The following is a 22,222-nucleotide window of genomic DNA, read 5'->3' on the forward strand; positions in this document are numbered from 1 at the left end:
CCAGTCCCTACAATTTTGCCAAGTTTCGTGCAAATCCATTCAGCTGTTCGATCCTACCGAGAGACAAGATGGCGGCCGCTACGGACTGTTTGGAATGTTTACAGACACCGGAGAGCCAATCAGCTTCGCTTCGCAAAGCTCCGTAACGCGAAAAGTACGCGAAGCGGTGCGCTGTTACAGATATATACCTTTTTTTGAACGTTAATTTCTCAAAATCCACTGGAGCACATATATTGAGATCTAGCAAAGGCACATCGGGCTACCAGTCCCTACAATTTTGCCAAGTTTCGTGCAAATCCATTCAGCTGTTCGATTATTATTATTTTTATTTTTTTTTGCCCCGCGGGGCCCTTTTAAAACCTCCACATCAAACCTAGGGGGTGAGCGACAATGTACTATGCCCCCTTATGGTCATTTGCCCCTTCGCTTCGGCCTCCTCTTGTCTCTCGATCCTACCGAGAGACAAGATGGCGGCCGCTACGGACTGTTTGGAATGTTGACAGACGCCGGAGAACCAATCAGCTTCGCTTCACAAAGCTCCGTTGCGCGAAAAGTCCGCGAACCAGAGCGCTGCCCGGTCCGCTGTTACAGATATATATCTTTTTTTAAACGTTAATTTCTCAAAATCCACTGGAGCACATATATTGAGACCTACAAAAGGCACATCGGGCTACCATTCCCTACAATTTTGCCAAGTTTCGTGCAAATCCATTCAGCCGTTCGGGCTAAAAGTGAGGCCAACCGCCCTATGGAAAACTCAATGTTAAAAACACGTTTTGGGACCCCCCTTTTTTCTCGGCCCCCACTGGACGAACCCCCCCCAAATTTTCAAGGGCTGCTCAGAAACAAAATGTGCCATTTTCCTGACAATTTCAGCCAATTCCGTCCACAAACGCCAAAGTTATTAGACATAGAATTTTCAAAAAACCCATAGAGAAAAAATCCTAACTATATATACCTACTGGCGACCGCCAGTAGGTAATATATATATATATATATATATATATATATATATATATATATATATATATATATATATATATATATATATATATATATATATATATATATATATATATATATATATATATATATATATATATATATAAGTCTGGTACTGCTATGCTGACTTGGCAAGAACACCCACTTGCCAGTCCCTAAACCTTCACTTTTCTGCATATTAGTCACCCCTATGGTAGGCCCAAGTGCAGGGTGCATTGTAGGTAAAAGGTAGGACATGCCCTGATGTGTGTGGCATGTCCTAATAGTGAATAACAGCCATTTTTGTTTTTCACTATTGCAAGGCTACCTGTTCCACATGGGCCAGAAAGGACAGTTTGATTATTACAGTTTATAATCCTAACTGGCTCAGGGAACTAGGTAGAGATTCAAGTTTAGTATGCCTGAACTCAGAATGATAAAATGCATATTTTAGTAAAGTTGGTTTTAACATTCTGTGTTCGAAAATACTACTTTTAGAAAGTAGGTATTTTTTTGTCTAACCATCCAAGCCTGCCTCTGCTAGGTTGTGTATTCCTTGTCTGGAGTTTGAGTGACAGGGGCTGGGGGATTCCAGGAGACAAGGTGAATCAGAACAGGGCTGAATAGAGCGACGTGCATGTAGATGGGAAGGCGGAGTTGCACATGGGACCTGAATAGGGCTGTGCCTTCCCTCCACAATGCTGGCTCCACCTCCTGTGGTGCATCTGATGTCCCTGCCCTGCACTGAGAAAGGAAATAAGGAGTCATGTAAACAGAGTGCTCCAGGACCCACCAGAACTGGTTTAGACTAGGCAAAGGCCTATCTGCCTTCAGAGAACAAAGATAAACTGTGTATAAAAAGGGGGACCCTGACCCCATGACTTTAGATCACTTTTGGGAAACAAGAATAAACCTATGTTGAGGAGAGAAACCAGAGAGACTGAGGAGAGACGATCCCTAAGCTGAAGTGCTGCTTGGGGGATTGGCCTGCAGTGGTTGCCTGATTGCCAGAGAAAGGAGAGAGGAACTTTGAGTGTACTTTCATCAACTTGTGAAGGATCTCCAAGGGCTTGAGAACAAGCTTGTCTACTTCTGAAGTCTCAGGGACAAACAGACTTCACCCACGAGCTCCCAAAGAGTTCTTTGGAAGTGCTTGCAGTGGTCTTGGGCTTTCTGAGGGTCTGCCTTTTGCAAGGAGCTGGAAGCACAACTCACGAAGAAGTGTGTCACCAAACTGCCGCGGTTGCTTCACAACGCCAAAGCGCTTCGCATCTCAGGAGGAGAGGATCGACGTCGCACCAGACCCTGCCACATCTTCAGAGAAGCGTGTTGCCGCTGTCATCGCATTGCTGAAAAAGTGTGTAGCCGCTGCAAGCTGACGCACCATTTCCGAAGCACCTCGCATCGGCGGAGAAAAGGATCGACGTCGCCGCGGCTCAAAAGAATCGTTGAATCACCACACCGCCGTCGGGAGTGCACACATCGTTTCGCATCCAAGAGAAGATGCCATCTTTGTTTCATTGCACCACATCTTCATCGCATCACGGAGTTGCGGGCCGCATCGCCACGGAAGCGCAGTAAGAAACCGACGCATCACCTCCCCTCACAGAGTAGAACCGATGCATCCCCTATGCATCTGTAGGAACCCGATGCATCACCGTTCTTGCGTGTAATGAACCAACGCATCACCTTCCCTGCAACACTTTCGTTGTATAGCGTTACGCATCCTAAGGTACATTGACTCAAAGTGTTGCATTTTACATCTTAAGAGAACTAAGCTAATTCTACCATTTTTAAAGTACAGTATTGTGGATTTTTGTTGTTTGTGGTTTTGTGTTAAGTCTATATAAAAATACTTATTTTTAATATGCAACTTGTGTGGTGTCCATCTGTAGTGTTGTCACTGGGTTACTATATGTGGTCACAAATGCTTTACACAGTGCCTCTGTGATAAGCCTGTCTGCTCGAGCCAAGCAACCGAGGGGGTGAGCAGGGGTTATTTTAGGAGTGTATCCCCTTACCCTGACTAGACGCAAGGGTCCCTATTTGTCACAGGTACCTACCTCTGCCAACTAGAGACCCCCAATCTAACATTCACTATTACCTTATGAATATATATATAAAGCTTCTCTTGTTGGCCTGTCTTTGATACAAGTATGTTAATATTGAGAAAGTTGATGTCAATATGAGTAACGATATATTCATGTAACAAAAAGGAATCGTATCTTAGTTGACAAATGCAGAATACAGCACACACGGAAAGAGGAAAAATGAGTTAAAAACATTTATTTTCCTTGTTGCCCTTCCCTAGGGAAACGTAATGATTTTTCTGCATCCCCAGGTTTACATGATCTTGTAAATCAATGGGTGTTGCGTGGAAAAACCCACCCCAATGGCCATTGAAAACGTCTGGAGCACAGAGTAAGGCAACACAACCATTTGCCTGCCTTGTCATACTCCATAGCTATGAGGCCATTCAAAACCCACACATAGTGACTTTGCTTTGCCTCTTAGATACAAATTTGATATTTCCCCCTCTGGAGCATCACAAAAAGTGAGGCTCTGGCGGTGCAAGGTGCACTTGAATAAGCCCCCTAGTACAATGCAAAATAAAAGCACCTTCTGAAATACTTTTGAATTTTCCTACAATGAGGTATGAAATTAAATTTGTCTGATAAAATATGTATTGTTCCATAGATCACATTTTAAATATTAGCATTTTCCCCCCAAAAAACACATTTTTAAAACATACATATCTAATGATTCATCCAAACAATGAAAATTAAATGGATGACACTCAATGCTGTTCAAAATCTCCAAATCTTTGTAAAGCATGCTAAAAATCAATAAAAAATCGTGCAATTTAAAAAATATATTTTACTGTTTTTTGCCTAAGGAGATGAGGCCACATGGACGTTACTGCGTGTGGTGAAAGATGCATTGCGGGGTGGGAATCAAATGCCACTGAACAAATGTATCCCAGCTTCTTCTTCCTTCTACTTGGCTTCACAGGCTCCGCGCTCTGTCTGCAGTGAGAGCTGCCTCCCAGGGTACCGCAAAGCTCCAAGAGAAGGGAAGCCAGTCTGCTGCTTTAACTGTGTGGCTTGTGCAGAAGGAGAGTTTTCCAACATGACCGGTATGTGGAAGATTGATGCCCTAAAGACTCACATTAAATATATATAGTATATAGTACAACCTTAAACTCCCACATACAACAGACATCATCATGTGTGATAATATGATGCAGAAAAAGAGAGCTGAAAAAGGGTTCCCTGTTGCTTACTTCAGAGTTATCACAGAAAATGTAAACACAGTCAAAGTAAATATGAAGCTCAAAAGGGAATAATTTTCACCCAACATTCACAAATTACAGCCCCACTCGAGGTTCTAAGTAAACCTGTATACACCTATACGTCACACGCAAATTTGTATATGACACAGTTTTTAGTAATATTGTAATCTACGGTAGATTTTGTTCCTTTAATCTTGTTCTTTGCAAGCACTTTATTGAAAATTCCAAATGGTTCTTCACAGTAGTAAACACATGTTTCATCCTAATCATTTTCATCAGGGCTACAAATGCCAAAAAAGATAACAGAAAAAATTGTCTTAATCTCAAATAGTTTTTGCTAATATAATCTTGAACCTCCACCAGCTTCTTCACGCGGTACACTCCTGGTGGAGTGAGTGTGATGTATAGTGTGGTAGAAGTGATGTACTTTACTTGCAGGGTTGATGTTGCAATTGTCTGAAGTGTAGGACAATCCTTCACTCAGGGACCCACCATACATTACCCAGCTCAAAAAACCTTATGCTATACTTGTCTCATCACTTTCAGTAGCCTAATTAAAATATGTGAATCAAAATGAAGGAGGAGCGTGATAGTATAAAATGAGTTGTTATGATTCAAATATCACATTTGCATTTATACAATCAGTTCAAAAACAATCTTCTACGGCCATACCACCCTGAAAGCACCTGATCTCATCTGATCTCAGAAGTTAAGCAGGGTCGGCTATTAACTTTGTATTTAAACAAATATAGAGCTGACTGACATCACCATATGGTTTGAATAAAGAAAAAGAATCATACAACATTCGCCTGGATGATTGTTTTTGGAACTGATTGTATGAATGCAAATGTGATATTTGAATCATAACAATTCATTTTGTATTATCACGCTCCTCCTTCATTTTGATTCATGTAGTAGAACTAGGGGTTATTGACGATGCCCCTCTAGGAAGTTGAGCGTGACCATTCAGCCTGATTTATTGAGTATGAGATGTTGTGTGATCGCTCTCTAGTGCACAAAGCAGTAAACCCTACATCGTCTAGTCTTAGAGTATTTGTAACTAAAATATGTGTGAGAGGTGTATTTCTCTTTATTCTGACACCCCTTCCTCAAGATTAAAACACACTGGACCTTGCTTATCAACTGATGTCAATGTGTCTCTGCTCTTTTCACAAGCCTTGTATGGGGTTAAACATATTCATGTGTATATGGACACAAATAGCACAAAATATGTGCCTGCCATCTTCAACATGATTAGGGTAAAATTGGTAAATAATGGAAAAGATCAGTCTCTTGGGAGTGTGTAACTGGTAACATCTTCTAAAGGCACCTGGCAAGAAACAATAAACCTGTTATGTGTCTGCACTCGTAGGATTACTCCCGAGCACTGAGTACAGTCTAGCTCAGTTAGCTGACTGCCATCAGTTAACCCAGAGGCAACTCAGAGCAGCATCCTGATGGACTTCCAAGTGAAAGCAGGGAAAATATGTAATTTTTAATTTGGTCAGTCTACGCTCAAGAAAATGAGTCACAGTGATGTTCTCTCACTGGCCTATTGCCGGGCACATTTCAGGGCACCTTAAGGCAGTTGCTGTAGGCTCCTTCTACTTCCAGAGTCAAAGTAATCAACACGATCTCTCCCTATCTCCAGCCAAAGGATCTTTTTCCTAGTGTGTGTAAGGACTAACTCCAGCAGTTTAGGTACAGGCCCTTTGCATTATTTGTAATCAGGAGGATTGCAGTCCAGGTTCTGCTGGTGTGCAAACATTCTGTTGAGCATTATCCATAGAAATGAGTTGTTGACCTGGCGGTGTAATGTGCAAGCAGGCGGGGAGATTCCTGCTGTGTTTGTTGTGTACATATTTAGCATCTATAGCGACAGTTCTCCACTGCTTCGTACTCCATATGGGCTAACTCTTACAGTGGAAAGAGCAGCAATGTCTTTTTGTTCAGTGCTCCACTGTTCATCACTCCATAAGTAATTATAGCAGTCAGCACAAGCTTCACGCACACTGTGTCACCCCATCACCAGCTCTGGCCGTGGTGCTGCTCTACATTACTGTGCAGAATGGTCTCTGGGGGGTTTGCATCACACATTTCATTCATCCGACCACACCGCTCCATCACGGTACCCCCTCAGTGAGATGCAGTAGCAAAGGTGGGGGACATGTAGCATCCAGTGGACAGCTAGGATTCTGCAGGTGCTCAGAAGTGATGGTAGCCTATATCCTCACCTCCACTTTATGGTGTTGATTTTCTTAAGGATCTTGGTCTCCTGGGATGGTGCATTTAGGTCATAGAACTTGCAATATCAGCATTATATACTGATGCAATGGAATAGATCCACATCCTCTTTTCTGGTCATAGTCTAGGTTTAAATTATCTAATGTCAAAGAGAGGTGAAATGTGTGGTCATTAAGTGGTTGCATTTGAGTAGCAAGAGTTTAACTCAAACCCTGCACCTTTACATTTTTTTTTTACATCTAAAATTGCCAAAAGCTCACTTTTGTACTAAAAGTAAAACAATGTCGAAATACGTTGGGAATAAATGCTGTATTGAACAATCAAATAAACATTTCTGAAAAGCTTGAATCAGTGGAAATTACTGATTGTGTTTGCATTTTATTGTAGACATGGAAAACTGCATGCAGTGCCCTGAGGACCAGTGGCCGGATGTCAAGAAGGCTGGATGCCTCCTAAAGGACATTGTTTTCCTCTCATACAGTGATATCCTTGGTGTGATTTTGGCCACTGTGGCCATGATCTTCTCTGCTATCACTGCTGGAGTGTCGGGAATCTTTCTCAGACACCGTGACACACCCATAGTGAAGGCCAATAACCGGGATCTCAGCTACACACTCCTCACTGCCCTAATGTTGTCCTTTCTCTGTTCCCTTCTATTTATTGGACGCCCTGAGACATGGACCTGTCTGATCCAACAAGCTGCATTTGGGATTATTTTTACTGTTGCTGTGTCTTGTGTTTTAGCAAAAACTGTCCTTGTTTTCATTGCTTTTAATTCCACCAGGCCTGGGAGCAAATTAAGCAGATGGCTGGGATCACGGGTGTCCGTCTCTATTGTCCTCTTGTCCACACTAGGAGAAGTGACAGTCTGTCTGTCTTGGCTGCTCACCTCTCCACCTCACTTTGGCATTGACACACAGTCTGAGACTGGGAAGATAATCTTGCAGTGTGACCAGGGTTCGGTGACTGCTTTCTACTGTGTGATTGGTTACATGGGACTCTTAGCCTTTGCCAGCTTCATAGTAGCATTCTTAGCCAGGAACCTCCCGGATAAGTTTAACGAGGCCAAGCTCATCACATTCAGCATGCTGGTGTTCTGCAGTGTCTGGGTCTCTTTCTTCCCAGCCTACGTCAGCACTAAAGGCAGGTACACAGTGGCGGTGGAGATCTTCGCGATCTTAGCTTCCAGCGCTGGACTGCTGGGCTGTTTGTTCATTCCCAAATGTTACATCATTCTGTTCAGGCCGGATATAAATGCCAGAGGACATTTAAATTTACATAGTCATTATTAGTTTTATATAGGAGTTCACACTTGAATTTAATATTAAAATGTTGTATTTCTGGAGGGCTTTAAAGAAATGCATCATCCTTTTGTATAGCCATTTGACTGCCCACTGTAAAGCATTAATACCTCTAGTAATAAAGATAGTTATTAAGGATATCCACTGTGCATGATTTTGAGGCCTTTCTGTACTTGCATAGTTCCAGTGGTTTTACTACCTCTAGTGATCCTGCAGCACTGATTCTACCACCCAGAGAATCTGGTGTAACGTCTAGAGCAGCCAACCTTGCAGCTGGGGAATTGGGTTTGAGTCTACGCTGGAGGCTCAACAACCTTTGATTAGGGGCAAATCACTTTAATGCCTTGTGCCTAAAAATGAATGTGCCCATCTGTAATACAACTGGTGCTCATGATGAGTTGAAATTATATAGAATAAAATCTTTTAAAAAGTAGCCTTTTAAACCTTTCTCAGGATTGTCACTGCAAAACCTGTGTGTGTAGTTTAGCTGTCACCGACTTAACATTTAAAACCCTTAGCCAAGCCTTAAACTCACCTTTTATTACATATAAGTCATCGCTAAGGTAGGCCGTGAGTAGCCTGTAGAGCTGGGGACTGTGCAATTAAAAGGATGAATATGAGCTTTTATATTTTACATGCCCTGGTAGTGAAAACACCCCAAACTCATTTTTCACTACTTGCAGGCCTTCCCTTCTCATAGGATAACATTGGGGATTTCTTACATTTAAAACGCTGTAGCTTTTAATTGGGAGCAGGAGGATCAATCATGTTTAGTAACTATGAAATTGAAATTATAAACTCTCATTAATGGTAATGTAAGATTTTTCATTACAATTTTGAAAATGCTACTTTAAGAAAGTTTACATGATCAAGTTAACCAAGCTGAAAATATTAAGTCAATACTCTAGATTTAGGTACAAGTGAATGAATTATGACCGTCTGTGTATTTATTCACAGCTGTTTTCTCCTTTAATGCAAAAATTTCATGAGCACTTAAAAATATCTTTCAGGCCACAATTCAAATTTCAGGCACATTGTTGCATTGAACACACATAAGTAAACACAGCATTACAAAACATATTATACAATAAATTAATCATTAACTACAAAACTCAAAAGTGTTCACAAAGTACTTTCCATTTGAAACCAACCTGATAATCAATTACATGCAGAGGTTATAATCATTATTAATGTTTGGAAAATGAACCTCTTGATTGAAACATCTCTTGGGGGTTAGAAATTCACTCTATTAGAGTAGGCCTTCCAGTTTTATTGATTGCCTGCTAAAAGGTTTCTGGTCAAAATATAGCACTCCCCATGTGTGCACTTTTTTGCTCTGGGTTCTCCTCAAGACCGTGACTGATAAGGTTCTGTGAAACAATAAAAGGTAATACTTTTAGTACACTAGTTGATGTAAAATTCTATTCTCCATAGTGTCTCTTCAGCCACTCTGATTTTTTAATTACCTCAGTCTTCTTTGAGTTCAACATATGTGTTAGGCTCAATAGGCCAAGGTTTTTAACAACCGTGTGCATGACAAGATGCACAACTGCATGGGAGTAAATGAGTCAAATACATTAACAAATAGATATTTCTTACTGCATAATACATTTGGTTTTCTCTTCCCAAGCTCAGACTAATGCAACAAGATAAAAAGCCCAAAATACTGGTCTGCAAGATTTGTGTATCCTGGAGGTACAGAAGAAAGCTGACCAACCCACACAGGCAGTTCTAATGGCTGAAAGATGTCGACCTAAGATGTATAGGGTCACTAATCCTTCATGACTACCCACTGCTTTTAAACTTGCCAATGGACCAACCATTAAAAAAGTAGTAGGCTTCAGCAGGGAATTTAAATTTCTTCTCTCCATTCCTAAAATCACATATCCGAGGTACTCCACTTATTAACGTGTTGAGCCAATCCCAACACTAGATGATTGGGACGAAGGTCCGATGATGAAGCTCGCCATAGGTGGTATCTGTGGGTGAGGACCCTAAAATATATCCCACATGGGCACAGTAATTGTCACCGGTTTACCTGGGTGAACAATTCTACACCTGAGTAAGACAGTGGCACCGCAACATTCTGTCTTGTGGATAGTAATAGGATCAAACAAAATCAAGGATTATTGTATATGAAAAGGGAAGCTGACGGTAAAACCTTACACATAATTCTCACTCCTCCTAATTGTTGTTCTTACTAGGGCGTCTTCATCTGCATTTGGAAGAATTAGCTTCTGTCTTCTAAAGTTTTTCTTCTTCTGTAAGAAGGAGTTTAATATTAAAGAAATGTAATTAAGTCAACCCTGCTGGGGCTTCCATTCCTATTTATTAGCAGTCAATGTAGTCCTTTTGGGCCTGTTGCATGCAGAGGTAAGGCTGGATTCCAAGGCTTATAATTGTTTATTAAAAAAAGGTGCTTTTCTTTCTTTTAATTTTATTAGGTACTTTTGCTGTTTTCAAATTCATTTGACTTCCTCTTTGGGAGCTGGCTGGGTGTTTTTTGACCTTGTGTAGGGTGCAGTTATCAGTTGTTAGAAATTGACTCCCTGGCTGGCCAGGGCTTGCGCCAATGTCAGTCAGAGACCACCACTTCCACGTCAGGGCAAGGGAGTTACACGCCAAGATAACCCCTGCTCACCCCCTTGGTAACGTAGCACGAGCAGTAAGGCTAAACTCGGAGGCAATGTGAGTTAAGTGTTTGCGCCCGCACCCCCAGCAACAACACCCAAGGCCCACCACAAAAGAAACTCCACACAAGGTTATGTTTAAAAATAGCCTTTTTATTACACCAAAACACATTAGATAAAAACACACACTTTACAATGTGCCAACAGGCACGGGCAGAATTTACAGGGGATATGTACAAGACAGGGCCACCTGGACCACTGTCAGGAATCAGGACTTTTAGAACTAGAAATACTGTTAGAATTAGCACTTAGAACATGGAGTATAATCACTTTAGCACACAACCAGTAGCTACTGGCACCAGGTAAGTACCACCTACGCAACCCTAACCACCTTAGGAAAAGGTTACGCAGGGAACCAGGACCTCACTAGCAACACCTGTACTAGGAGAAAAACAACTACCTAAGTATCACCATACATTTAGGGGTATAGGCCTGGGAACAAAATACATGATGCATAAACATACATTCAGCGGTGTAGAACAAGGCACATGATGCATCAAAACACATTCAGAGGTGCAGCACAGGAGAACACATGATGTAGAACCACCACATTCAAAGGTGTATTAACAAGGCACGTGATGCATAAAAACACATTCAGAGGTACAGGAAAACACAATTGCGTAAAACTCACATAAGTCACCACCTGTGACGGTCCTTAGGCCCTCTGGCCTTGTTGGGGCTAGGACGCCCTGTGTCTCAATGTCAGGGGCCTAAACGGAGCAGCTGTCCACTAAGTGCTGGCCAGCTGTAGCAGGGAGCCTGTAAACAAATATGCCCCCGTGAATGTGGAGCCTTCCAGGCTCGAGACAAATGCCTCAATGATCCCCAGAGCCTCGGGGCTCTACATCAAATGTGGGCCCTCACGAGCCTCTTGGGCTCTTAACAACAATGGGCCCGGTCGTTGGGAGTCCCCCCTCTGGGGACTCGAAATCAATGAAATGACCTCGGAGCCCTCGTGGGCTTTAAACAAGAATGCCGGCTTCGTTGGAGTCCCGCTCGGGGGACTCGACTCAGGGGAATGCTGCCTTGAGCCTCTTCGGCTCTAACTACAAATGCCCCCTGAGCCTCGCTGGGGCCTTTCGGCGCTTAAACACAATGCGGGCTGCCCAGGCGGGGGAGTCCCTCGGGGGACTCGGAGAAAGGTGCCCGGGATACTTGAAGAGCCTTGTGGGCTTGGAACTAAGGAAAGCCCCCTAGAGCCTCACTGGGCTCTGCAGAAAAAATGCCTTCAGTGGAGTCCCGCCCGGGGGACTCGGAATCTGAAGGTGTGCCCGGGGCCTCGGGCTTCAATGACAGCAATACCCTCTCCTGCTGGAGCTTCCCGTAGGTCTACTCCGGGACCTGGATAAGAGGGAGGGGGAGCCCTTACTCACCGGGCTCTATTCAGCGCTACTCTTCGGTGAGGGCGGCGCCCTCTTCTTCACCCGGTCCTGCTCCTGGGGGCTGGGTACTGGTAGTGGTGGCGGGCGGGGCTCTCTTTTTCCGGAGAGCCCCGCGGGGGAGCCAGCACGCTTCTTCTCTCCGTACACCGGAAAACAACTAGGCCCCGCCCACGTCTCACGGATTCTGCCCGGCTTCCTGTCTCGGTGGGCCGCCAATGGCAGCATGGCCCTGAGCAGGGAGGCGGGCACAGCATCTCCTCCACGATCCCCAGGGGCGGCGGTGAATTATTTTCCTTAATACGGGGTGGGCTCCCGTCCAACTACATAAATAAAACAGGTGGCCCCCCCACGAGGCTGCAACCTAGCAGGGCAATGCCGGGTGGGCACCGGCTTTAGCAAATAAGCGCTCCCAGGCGCTTAGAGGAGTGAATACAGCGATCCCAAGCGCTACTGACCAGATAAAGCGCTCCCAGGTGCTAGGGAAAGAATAAAGCGCTCCCAGTGCTAGAGTACAAAATAGAGCGCTTCCAGGCACTTGAGGGGTGCACCAGTCCAGCCCCAGGTCCTTTTTGTCATGCAGCAAGGTGGGGGGGGCAAGGCTCACAGGGTCCTCCTAGGCAGGGAGGCAATTTCGAGTGGCGGTCCTTCTGGCGCCCAGCAGCAGCAGCAGCCCCCCTCAGCTTGGATCAGGAAGAGAACCACTTGCAAGGGGACACAGCCCCTTTTTATACATTAAAATCCTTTGTCTCAGGGAGCAGGGTAGGGGAGAAACCAGTCGCAGCTGGTTTTGGAGTACTTCGTTTTCCCCAGCCACCCTTTCCATTCACCAGGCAGGCTAGGGTCATTAGACGCACCAGAGGGAGCGGAGCCAGCATTGTGTGTGGAAAGCCCAACCCTATTCAGGACCCAGGTGCACCACTCCCTCACATCACACATGCTAATCTGAACACTCACCACCGGGCAGACCCATCATGACTCATGGAGTCTGGCACCCCAGCCAGCTCCAGCCAATCACACGTCAGCACCTTTACAGCACACGCACATCCATGTCTAGAAGTGGCACTTCCACACTAGACACATACACGCTGCATACATCGTTGCGCAGCATTCAATCACATGAGTCCGCACATGCCAGACTCGAGCCTGCACACCCCACGCATCAGAAACTATCAGGGACACATGCATTCCCCATGCATTCCTATGGGAGGGCAGGCCTATCTCACCACATGCACTCAGAGTGCGCACGCACTTTCCACTGGGACACAGTGAAAGTTCGCAGAAACCAAAAATCACCATCACCAGGTCACCATTAAAAGCAAAAAGTTTAGGGGTGAACCTGCCAGAAGGGCCAATTCCAACATCAGTAAAATCCCACTGCATTTTAAAGGTACATGAGCGGATATTGTTAAAAGACCTACAGTGTTGGTATTTTCTTGGCCATAGACCTTTGTACCTGCAGCCTCCCTTGGGTCACATTTGTGTTTTTGTCCTAGAGAGTCACCCAATAGATGGATTAGGTGTGCCGCCATGGCTGTCTGCTTGCAGGGTGAGGGTGTGGAGCTGAGCACAGCCCTACTTATGTACAAATAGCCTGTGTTGTGCCTTCACACAAAGGACCCAGCGAGCATGTGCTGTCAATGTAACCAGCGTGGAGCCAGGGCAGGAGAGTCAGGAAATTCCATGCACTTCAAAGAACCTTTTCGCAAAGCGTGCCCAACCTTCCAGAAAAAGGGCACTAGGGTGTAAAAAGAGTACCTTCAGATCCACTCTTCAGTTTTATTTCTGGACCTGTGGACCTGCTGCTTTGACCTGCTGTGCACTCTGCCAGACTGCTCCTGTACCTTGGAATACTCCTTTGCTATCTGGGGCCTACCTTGAATTCTCAGAGGACAGCCCTGAGGGGAGCCCTGCATCGTCACCTGCACCCAGAATGTTCAGAAGTGACTCAAAGGGATAGTTTGCTGACTTCTTATTCAGCGCTGCAGGGGCATAAAAGGCTCCCACCATCTTGATCTTCCACTTAAACCCAGCCTGAGTGAGTCACACCAGTCCTGGACCTTTGGCTGTGGTGCTAAATGTGCCCAAATGGAAAATTTTCTAAACTTAGGACTGAGCCAAAATTTGGCCAAAAATGATCTGTGAACAAGGAGGAGATCAGGACTTACCTGATCGCCTGCCCACTCGAGGTACATTGTCAGCCATATTGTCTCATCTGCTACGTTCTTGTCCGCAACAGCAAATCCATTTGAACAGTCCTTTGCTCAAGGGGTATCCGACCTCATGAAACTGTCTTTGGCTACAGCCCTCTGATTGGTCCTTCTTGAGTTTTTGACTGCCAATTTGGCGATTAAGTCCAAGCGTAGAAATCTTCCACACAGCTTCCACCTAGGATATCCAATGACGAGCTACTTCCCTGGACACCTCTTTCAGCCTTGCCCTGCTGAACTTCACCTCCTCTGACATTTTTCTTCAAGAATGATTTTAAGTTGAAGGTAAGCGCTGATCAGGTCCAATCCACTTCTTGCATTCAAACTGTGCTCCATCACGGCCTGCCTTAAAGTTTGACTTTGACCGAATATCACGTGACTACATAAGTGCAGTTGGTGCTTTGATCTATTAGGTGCTAGATTTCTCATAAAACTTTGGTTGTATTGATTGGATGTTTGTTGTTTTGGTGTCAATACATTTAGTAAAATATACTCTATCTCAATTGGTTTATTGTTTTTCTTCTGTTGTATTTTCACATTATTACTGCTTGTGTGCTCATAGATACTTTACACATTGCCTCTAAGTTCAGCCTGAATGCTTTTTATGCCAAGCTACCCAGGGTTAGGCATAGGTGAATGTAGTGATTTTGTGGGCGATCATGCTACATGGGATTGTGGCTGTTGCTTGACTAAGACTGACACCCCAGTCAACCAACAACCCAATTTCTCACTCCCAGGTTCATCCTTCAAGGCATGCTGAAAATCTTGGAAGGGATATTCATCATCCTGCAAAGTGGACGAGTTGCATTCTGCTTCCCATGTTGTATAACATGTATCTGCTTTCTACATCAATTCAAAACATTTGTTGCAATGATCAGACTATAGTGTCATATAAATATGTTTATGTTGAATCTTAATGCAAATTTATGTGATATATTTACTTTAAATGTAAAACAAAATCAATGGAAATATATAAGATTAAAATTACAAAATCTATTACCATCTTAATATGGGCTATTAATAAAACATTTTATTATTAAATATGAAATATGCACTGTCGTACCTTTTATTAACCCCTTCGCTGCGGCGGGTTTTCAAATGGGTTTGGGCATGGAGCTGCCCGGGACCCGTGGAGCCCGTCCTGGGCACTCTGACCTGCTGTTGGCCCGGGGGGAGGACTGCCCGGGACCCGTGGAGCCCGTCCTGGGCACTCTGACAAGCTGTTGGCCCGGGGAAGGGAGCCCCAGACGACCGGGACCCGTGGAGCCCGTCCTGGGCACTCCTGTATGCCGTTGGCCCGGGGAAGGGAGCCCCGGACGTCCGGGTCCCGTGGAACTCGTCCTGGGCACTCTGACATGCCGCTGGCCCGGGGAAGGGTGCCCCGGACGCCCGGGGCCCGTAGCCCGTCCTGGGCACTCTGACAAGCCGTTGGCCCGGGGAAGGGAGCCCTGGACGCCCGGGACCCGTGGAGCCCGTCCTGGGCACTCTGGAATGCTTTGGCCCGGGGAAGGGAGCCCCGGACGCCCGGGGGAGGACTGCCCGGGACCCGTGGAACTGGTCCTGGGCACTTTTACATGCCGTCGGCCTGGAGGTGGGTGCCCTGGACGCCCGGGGGAGGCCTGCCCGGGACCCGTGGAGCCCTTCCCGGGTACTTTGCCAATGCCGTTGGCCTCATGGAGATGGTTGCCCCGGACGCGTCCGGGGGAGGCCTGCGCGGGACCCATGGAGCCCGTCCTGGGCATTGAGCCATGCCGTTGGCCTGGAGATGGGAGCCCCGGACGCCCGGGGGAGGACTGCCCGGTACCCGTGGATCCCGTCCTGGGCTCTTTGACATGCCGTCGGCCTGGAGGTGGGTGCCCCGGACGCCCGGGGGAAGCTGCCCGGGACCCATGGATCCCGTCCTGGGCTCTTTGACATGCCGTCGGCCTGGAGGTGGGAGCCCGGGAGCGGGCTGCCCGGGACCCATGGAGCCCGTCCTGGACACTTTGACATGCCGTCGGCCTGGAGGAGGGTGCCCGGGACGCCCGTGGGAAGCCTGGTCGGGACCCGTGGAGCCCTTCCCGGGTACTTTGCCAATGCCGTTGGCCTCCTGGAGATGTGTGCCCCGAACGCCCGGGGGGAGGGCTGCCCGGGGCCCGTGGAGCCCGCCCTGGGCACTTTGACATGCCTTCGTCCTGGAGGTGGGAGCCCCGGACGCCCGGGGGAGGGCTGCCCGGGACCCATGGAGCCCTTCCCGGTTACTCTGCCATCCCGTTGGCCTCCTGGAGATGGGTGCCCCGGACGCCCGGGGGGAGGTCTGTCCGGGGCCCATGGAGCCCGTCCTGGGCAGTGTGACATGCCGTCGGCCTGGAGGTGGGAGCCCCGGACGCCCGGGGGAGGGCTGCCCGGGACCCATGGAGCCCTTCCCGGTTACTCTGCCATCCCGTTGGCCTCCTGGAGATGGGTGCCCCGGACGCCCGGGGGAGGTCTGTCCGGGGCCCATGGAGCCCGTCCTGGGCAGTGTGACATGCCGTCGGCCTGGAGGTGGGAGCCCCGGACGCCCGGGGGAAGGCTGCCCGGGACCCGTGGAGCCCTTCCCGGTTACTCTGCCATCCCGTTGGCCTCCTGGAGATGGGTGCCCCGGACGCCCGGGGGAGGTCTGTCCGGGGCCCATGGAGCCCGTCCTGGGCAGTGTGACATGCCGTCGGCCTGGAGGTGGGAGCCCCGGACGCCCGGGGGAAGGCTGCCCGGGACCCGTGGAGCCCTTCCCGGGTACTTTGCCATCCCGTTGGCCTCCTGGAGATGGGTGCCCCGGACGCCCGGGGGGAGGTCTGTCCGGGGCCCATGGAGCCCGTCCTGGGCAGTGTGACATGCCGTCGGCCTGGAGGTGGGAGCCCCGGACGCCCGGGGGGAAGGCTGCCCGGGACCCGTGGAGCCCTTCCCGGGTACTTTGCCATCCCATTGGCCTCCTGGAGATGGGTGCCCCGGACGCCCAGGGGCGGTCTGTCCGGGACACGTGGAGCCCGTCCTGGGCATTGAGCCATGCCGTTGGCCCGGAGAATGGAGCCCCCAGACGCCCGGGGGAGGTGTTGCCCAGGCATATCTCATCTGGTCCCCCCCGGGCAGAGAACCACCAGCCCTGGAGAGGTGTCCGGGCGTACCCTGCCCCTAGTAATCCGGAGGGAAATTACCCCCCTTTCTTGCAATCCGTGCACGCGAGGTGACAGAGGGGACCCAAGGCGTAAAAGAACCCGACCTCATGGAGCCCTAGCTGGGATCCGGGAGGCGAATGGCACCTCATCGGGACTTCCAGGGAAGCCCGGCCATCTGGTCGCCCCATTGGAAAGCATCGCGGGCGACCAGATGGCCGGGATCGAAAGGACTCCCAGCTCCCCATCCATCCCAAGCCTTCGTGGTAGGGTTCCTGACTTCCTGCCCACGCAAGGCAGGGCTCTTGGACCCCGGCTGGGCCTCAGGCGCAGGTTGGACCACCGGAGCTCTAGGGCCCGGACGACCTGGGGGGAGGAATGCCCGGGACCCGTGGAGCCCGTCCTGGGTACTTTGACATGCCGTCGGCCTGGAGGTGGGTGCCCCGGACGCCCGGGGGAAGCTGCCCGGGACCCATGGAGCCCGTCCTGGGTACTTTGACATTCCGTCGGCCTGGAGGTGGGAGCCCCGGATGCCCGGGGGAGGCCTGCCCGGGACCTGTGGAGCCCCTCCCGGGTACTTTGCCAATGCCGTTGGCCTCATGGAGATGGGTGCCCCGGACGCCCGGGGGAGGACTGCCCGGTACCCGTGGAGTCCTTTCCGGGTACTTTGCAACGCTGTTGGCCTCCTGGAGATGGGTGCCCCGGACGCCCGGGGGAGGTCTGTCCGGGGCCCATGGAGCCCGTCCTGGGCAGTGTGACATGCTGTCGGCCTGGAGGTGGGAGCCCCGGACGCCCGGGGGAAGGCTGCCCGGGACCCGTGGAGCCCTTCCCGGGTACTTTGCCATCCCGTTGGCCTCCTGGAGATGGGTGCCCCGGACGCCCAGGGGCGGTCTGTCCGGGACACGTGGAGCCCGTCCTGGGCATTGAGCCATGCCGTTGGCCCGGAGAATGGAGCCCCCAGACGCCCGGGGGAGGTGTTGCCCAGGCATATCTCATCTGGTCCCCGGGCAGAGAACCACCAGCCCTGGAGAGGTGTCCGGGCGTACCCTGCCCCTAGTAATCCGGAGGGAAATTACCCCCCTTTCTTGCAATCCGTGCACGCGAGGTGACAGAGGGGACCCAAGGCGTAAAAGAACCCGAGCTCATGGAGCCCTAGCTGGGATCCGGGAGGCGAATGGCACCTCATCGGGACTTCCAGGGAAGCCCGGCCATCTGGTCGCCCCATTGGAAAGCATCGCGGGCGACCAGATGGCCCGGATCGAAAGGACTCCCAGCTCCCCATCCACCCCAAGCCTTCGCGGTAGGGTTCCTGACTGCCTGCCCACGCAAGGCAGGGCTCTTGGACCCCGGCTGGGCCTCAGGCGCAGGTTGGACCACCGGAGCTCTAGGGCCCGGACGACCTGGGGGAGGAATGCCCGGGACCCGTGGAGCCCGTCCTGGGTACTTTGACATGCCGTCGGCCTGGAGGTGGGTGCCCCGGACGCCCGGGGGAAGCTGCCCGGGACCCATGGAGCCCGTCCTGGGTACTTTGACATTCCGTCGGCCTGGAGGTGGGACCCCCGGACGCCCGGGGGGAGGTCTGCCCGGGACCCATATAGCCCGTCCTGGGTACTTTGCCTATGCCGTTGGCCTCATGGAGATGGGTGCCCCCCCGGACGCCCGGGGGATGTCTGCCCGGGACCCATGGAGCCCGTCCTGGGTACTTTGCCAATGCCGTTGGCCTCATGGAGATGGGTGTCCCAGACGCCCGGGGGAGGACTGTCCCGGACTCATGGAGCCCTTCCTGGGCACTTTGACATGCCGTCGGCCTGGAGGTGGGAGCCCCAGACACCCGGGGGAGGGCTGCCCGGGACCCATGGAGCCCGTCCCGGGCACTCTGCCATGCCGTCAGCCTGGATGGAGCCCCGGACGCCCGGGGTACGAGTGCCCGGGACGCATGGAGCCCGTCCTGGGCACTTTTCCGTGCCTTCGGCCTGGAGCCCCCTGACACCCAGGGGAGGACCACCGTGAAAACCATGGAGCCCGACCCGGGCACTCTGCCATACCGTCAGCCTAGATGGAGCCCCGGACGCCCAGGGGACGAATGCCCGGGACGCATGGAGCCCGTCCTGGGCACTTTTCCATGCATTCGGCCTGGTGCCCCCAGACATCCAGGGGAGGACATCCCTGGAAACCATGGATCCCGACCCGGGCACTCTGCCATGCCGTCAGCCTGGATGGAGCCCCGGACGCCCGGGGGATGAATGCCCGGGACGCATGGAGCCTGTCCTGGGCACTTTTCCATGCCGTCAGCCTGGATGGAGCCCCCGACGCCCGGGGGACGACTGCCCAGGAGCCATGGAGCCCGTCCTGGGCAATTTGACATGCAGTTGGCCTGGAGGAAGGAAGCCCCGGGTGGCCTAGGGAGGTTTTGCCCAGGCATAGCCCATCTGGTCCCCATGGCAGAGAACCACCACCCTCGGAGGGGTGTCCAGGCGTACCCTTCTCCCTAGTAATCCGGAGCAAAATTACCCCCTTTTCTTGTAATCTGTGCACGCGAGGTGACAGAGGGGACCCAAGGCGTGAAAGAACCCGACCTCATGGAGCCCTCGCTGGGATCCGGGAGGCAAATGGCACCTCATCAAGACTTCCAGGGAAGTTCGGCCATCTGGTCGCCCCATAGGAAAGCGTTACGGGCGACCAGATGGCCGGGACCGAAAGGACTCCCTGCTTCCCACCCCGAGCCTTCTCGGTAGGGCTTCTGCCTGCCCACGCCGGGCAGGGCTCGGGGACCCCGGCTGGAACTCCGGCCCAGTGAGGACCACTGGAGCTCTCAGGCCCGGACGCCAGGGGGAGGACTGCCCGGGATGCATGGATCCCGTCCCAGGCACATTGCCATGTCGTGGGACTGGAGATGGGAGCCCCAGTGAGCCCATCACGGCCATCCGGAACATAGCCTGGCCGCAGGGGAACCTTTATGATGTCGGGCGGAAAGACCGTCCGCGGCGGGTGTGGGAAAGACCGTCCGCGGCGGGTGTGGGAAAGACCGTCCGCGGCGGGTGTGGGAAAGACCGTCCGCGGCGGGTGTGGGAAAGACCGTCCGCGGCGGGTGTGGGAAAGACCGTCCGCGGCGGGTGTGGGAAAGACCGTCCGCGGTGGGTGCGGAAAGACCGTCCGCGGCAGGTGCGGGAAAGACCGTCCGCCATCGTAATATACCCCAGGCTAAACATGGGCCCGTAACAAGGCGGACAAGGTGGGGTCAATTATGATGTCGGTCGGAAAGACCGACCGCGGCGGGTGCGGAAAAAGACCGTCCGCGGCGGGTGCGGAAAAAGACCGTCCGCGGCGGGTGCGGAAAAAGTCCGTCCGCGGCGGGCGAGCGGTAAAGTTTGCCCGACGCAGTTCTGATGGCCTGCCGGGCGGATCTCAGGCCTAATACGGTGGCCCATATCAGGATGCCTGACTGGCTGAGAAGTCCATGGCCTGTCCCCAGCTTACGAACCCTAGCCAGGCTGGGGAGAGCCTCCCTGGGCCTGTGGAGCCCGTCCCGGGTACTTTGCCATTCCGTCGGCCTGGGGGTGGGTGCCCCGGACGCCTGGGGGACGACTGCCCAGGACGCATGGAGACCGTCCTGGGCACTTTGCCATGCCGTCAGCCTGGATGGAGCCCCGGGCGCCCGGGGGACGAATGGCCGGGACGCATGGAGCCCGTCCCGGGCACTCTGCCATGTCATCGGCCTGGAGCGCCCCGACACCCTGGGGAGGACCACCCTGGAAACCATGGAGCCCGACCCGGGCACTCTGCCATGCTGTCAGCCTGGATGGAGCCCCGGACGCCCGGGGGACGAAGGCCCGGGACGCATGGAGCCTGTCCCGGGCTCTCTGCCATGCCGTCGGCCTGGAGCGCCCCGACACCCAGGGGAGGACCACCCTGGAAACCATGGAGCCCGACCCGGGCACTCTGCCATGCCGTCAGCCTGGATGGAGCCCCGGACGCCCGGGGGGACGACTGCCCAAGAGCCCGGGGGACGAATGCCCGGGACGCATGGAGCCCGTCCCGGGCACTTTACAATGCCTTCGGCATGGAGCCCCCAGACACCCAGGGGAGGACCACCGTGAAAACCATGGAGCCCGACCCGGGCACTCTACCATGCCGTCAGCCTGGATGGAGCCCCGGACGCCCGGGGGGGGGGGGGACGAATGCCCGGGACGCATGGAGCCCGTCCTGGGCACTTTTCCATGCCGTCGGGGTGGATGGAGCCCCGGGCGCCCGGGGGGACGACTGCCCAAGAGCCATGGAGCCCGTCCTGGGCCATTTGACATGCCGTCGGCCTGGCGGAAGGAAGCCCCGGGTGGCCTAGGGAGGTGTTACCCAGGCATAGCCTATCTGGTCCCCATGGCAGAGAACCACCAGCCTTGGAGGGGTGTCTGGGCGTACCCTGTCCCTAGTAATCCGGAGGGAAATTACCCTCCTTTCTTGTAAACTCTGCACGCGAGGTGACAGAGGGGACCCAAAGCGTGAAAGTACCCGACCTCCTGGAGCCCTCGCTGGGATCTGGGAGGCGAATGGCACCTCATCGGGACTTCCAGGGAAGTTCGGCCATCTGGTCGTCGATTTGTCGAGCCCTGGGAGAGAACTGGGGCTCGGCAGGGCCAGGGTGCCAGCAGGTCCCAGTCTGCCAGGTAACCAGGTCTGGGGATATGCTGCCCATGCGCTGCCGGGGCCCGGGCATGACCTCCGGTGGGCCCTCAGGTGCGTCAGTCTGGCACGGGGAGGCTCTGAACCTGCTTGGCTGGGGCCAGGGCTCCACAAATCCACTCGCCCGCTCGACCGGGGCCTAAACGGCGTCCTGCTCATGGCGGGCTTGGGGCTTAGCTTCCAAACCCTACCCCCAGGCCAGGGAGAGCCTCTGCAGGCCCCGATGGACCCCAGCACCCGGAACCTCAGCTGGATTGCAGGACGGGGGCTCCAGCACCCCGGGACCTGCCGGACAGAGTTAAAGCCCCGGGCCCGGTCCC

General features: G+C 51.9%; 1 protein-coding gene across 1 annotated transcript; it reads left to right on the plus strand.

Annotated features, from left to right (window-relative positions):
- Nucleotides 1-4,002: 4,002 nt before the first annotated feature.
- LOC144826876 (vomeronasal type-2 receptor 26-like) lies at nt 4,003-7,809 on the plus strand. The gene is made up of 2 exons (XM_078685335.1): nt 4,003-4,117; nt 6,905-7,809. Exons 1-2 carry the CDS (start codon nt 4,111-4,113, stop codon nt 7,807-7,809), a joined length of 912 nt encoding a protein of 303 aa, XP_078541461.1. The 5' UTR covers nt 4,003-4,110.
- Nucleotides 7,810-22,222: the final 14,413 nt, after the last annotated feature.

The sequence above is a fragment of the Lissotriton helveticus genome, chromosome 4_1 (assembly GCF_964261635.1).
Source record: "Lissotriton helveticus chromosome 4_1, aLisHel1.1, whole genome shotgun sequence".
Lineage (NCBI taxonomy): Eukaryota > Metazoa > Chordata > Amphibia > Caudata > Salamandridae > Lissotriton > Lissotriton helveticus.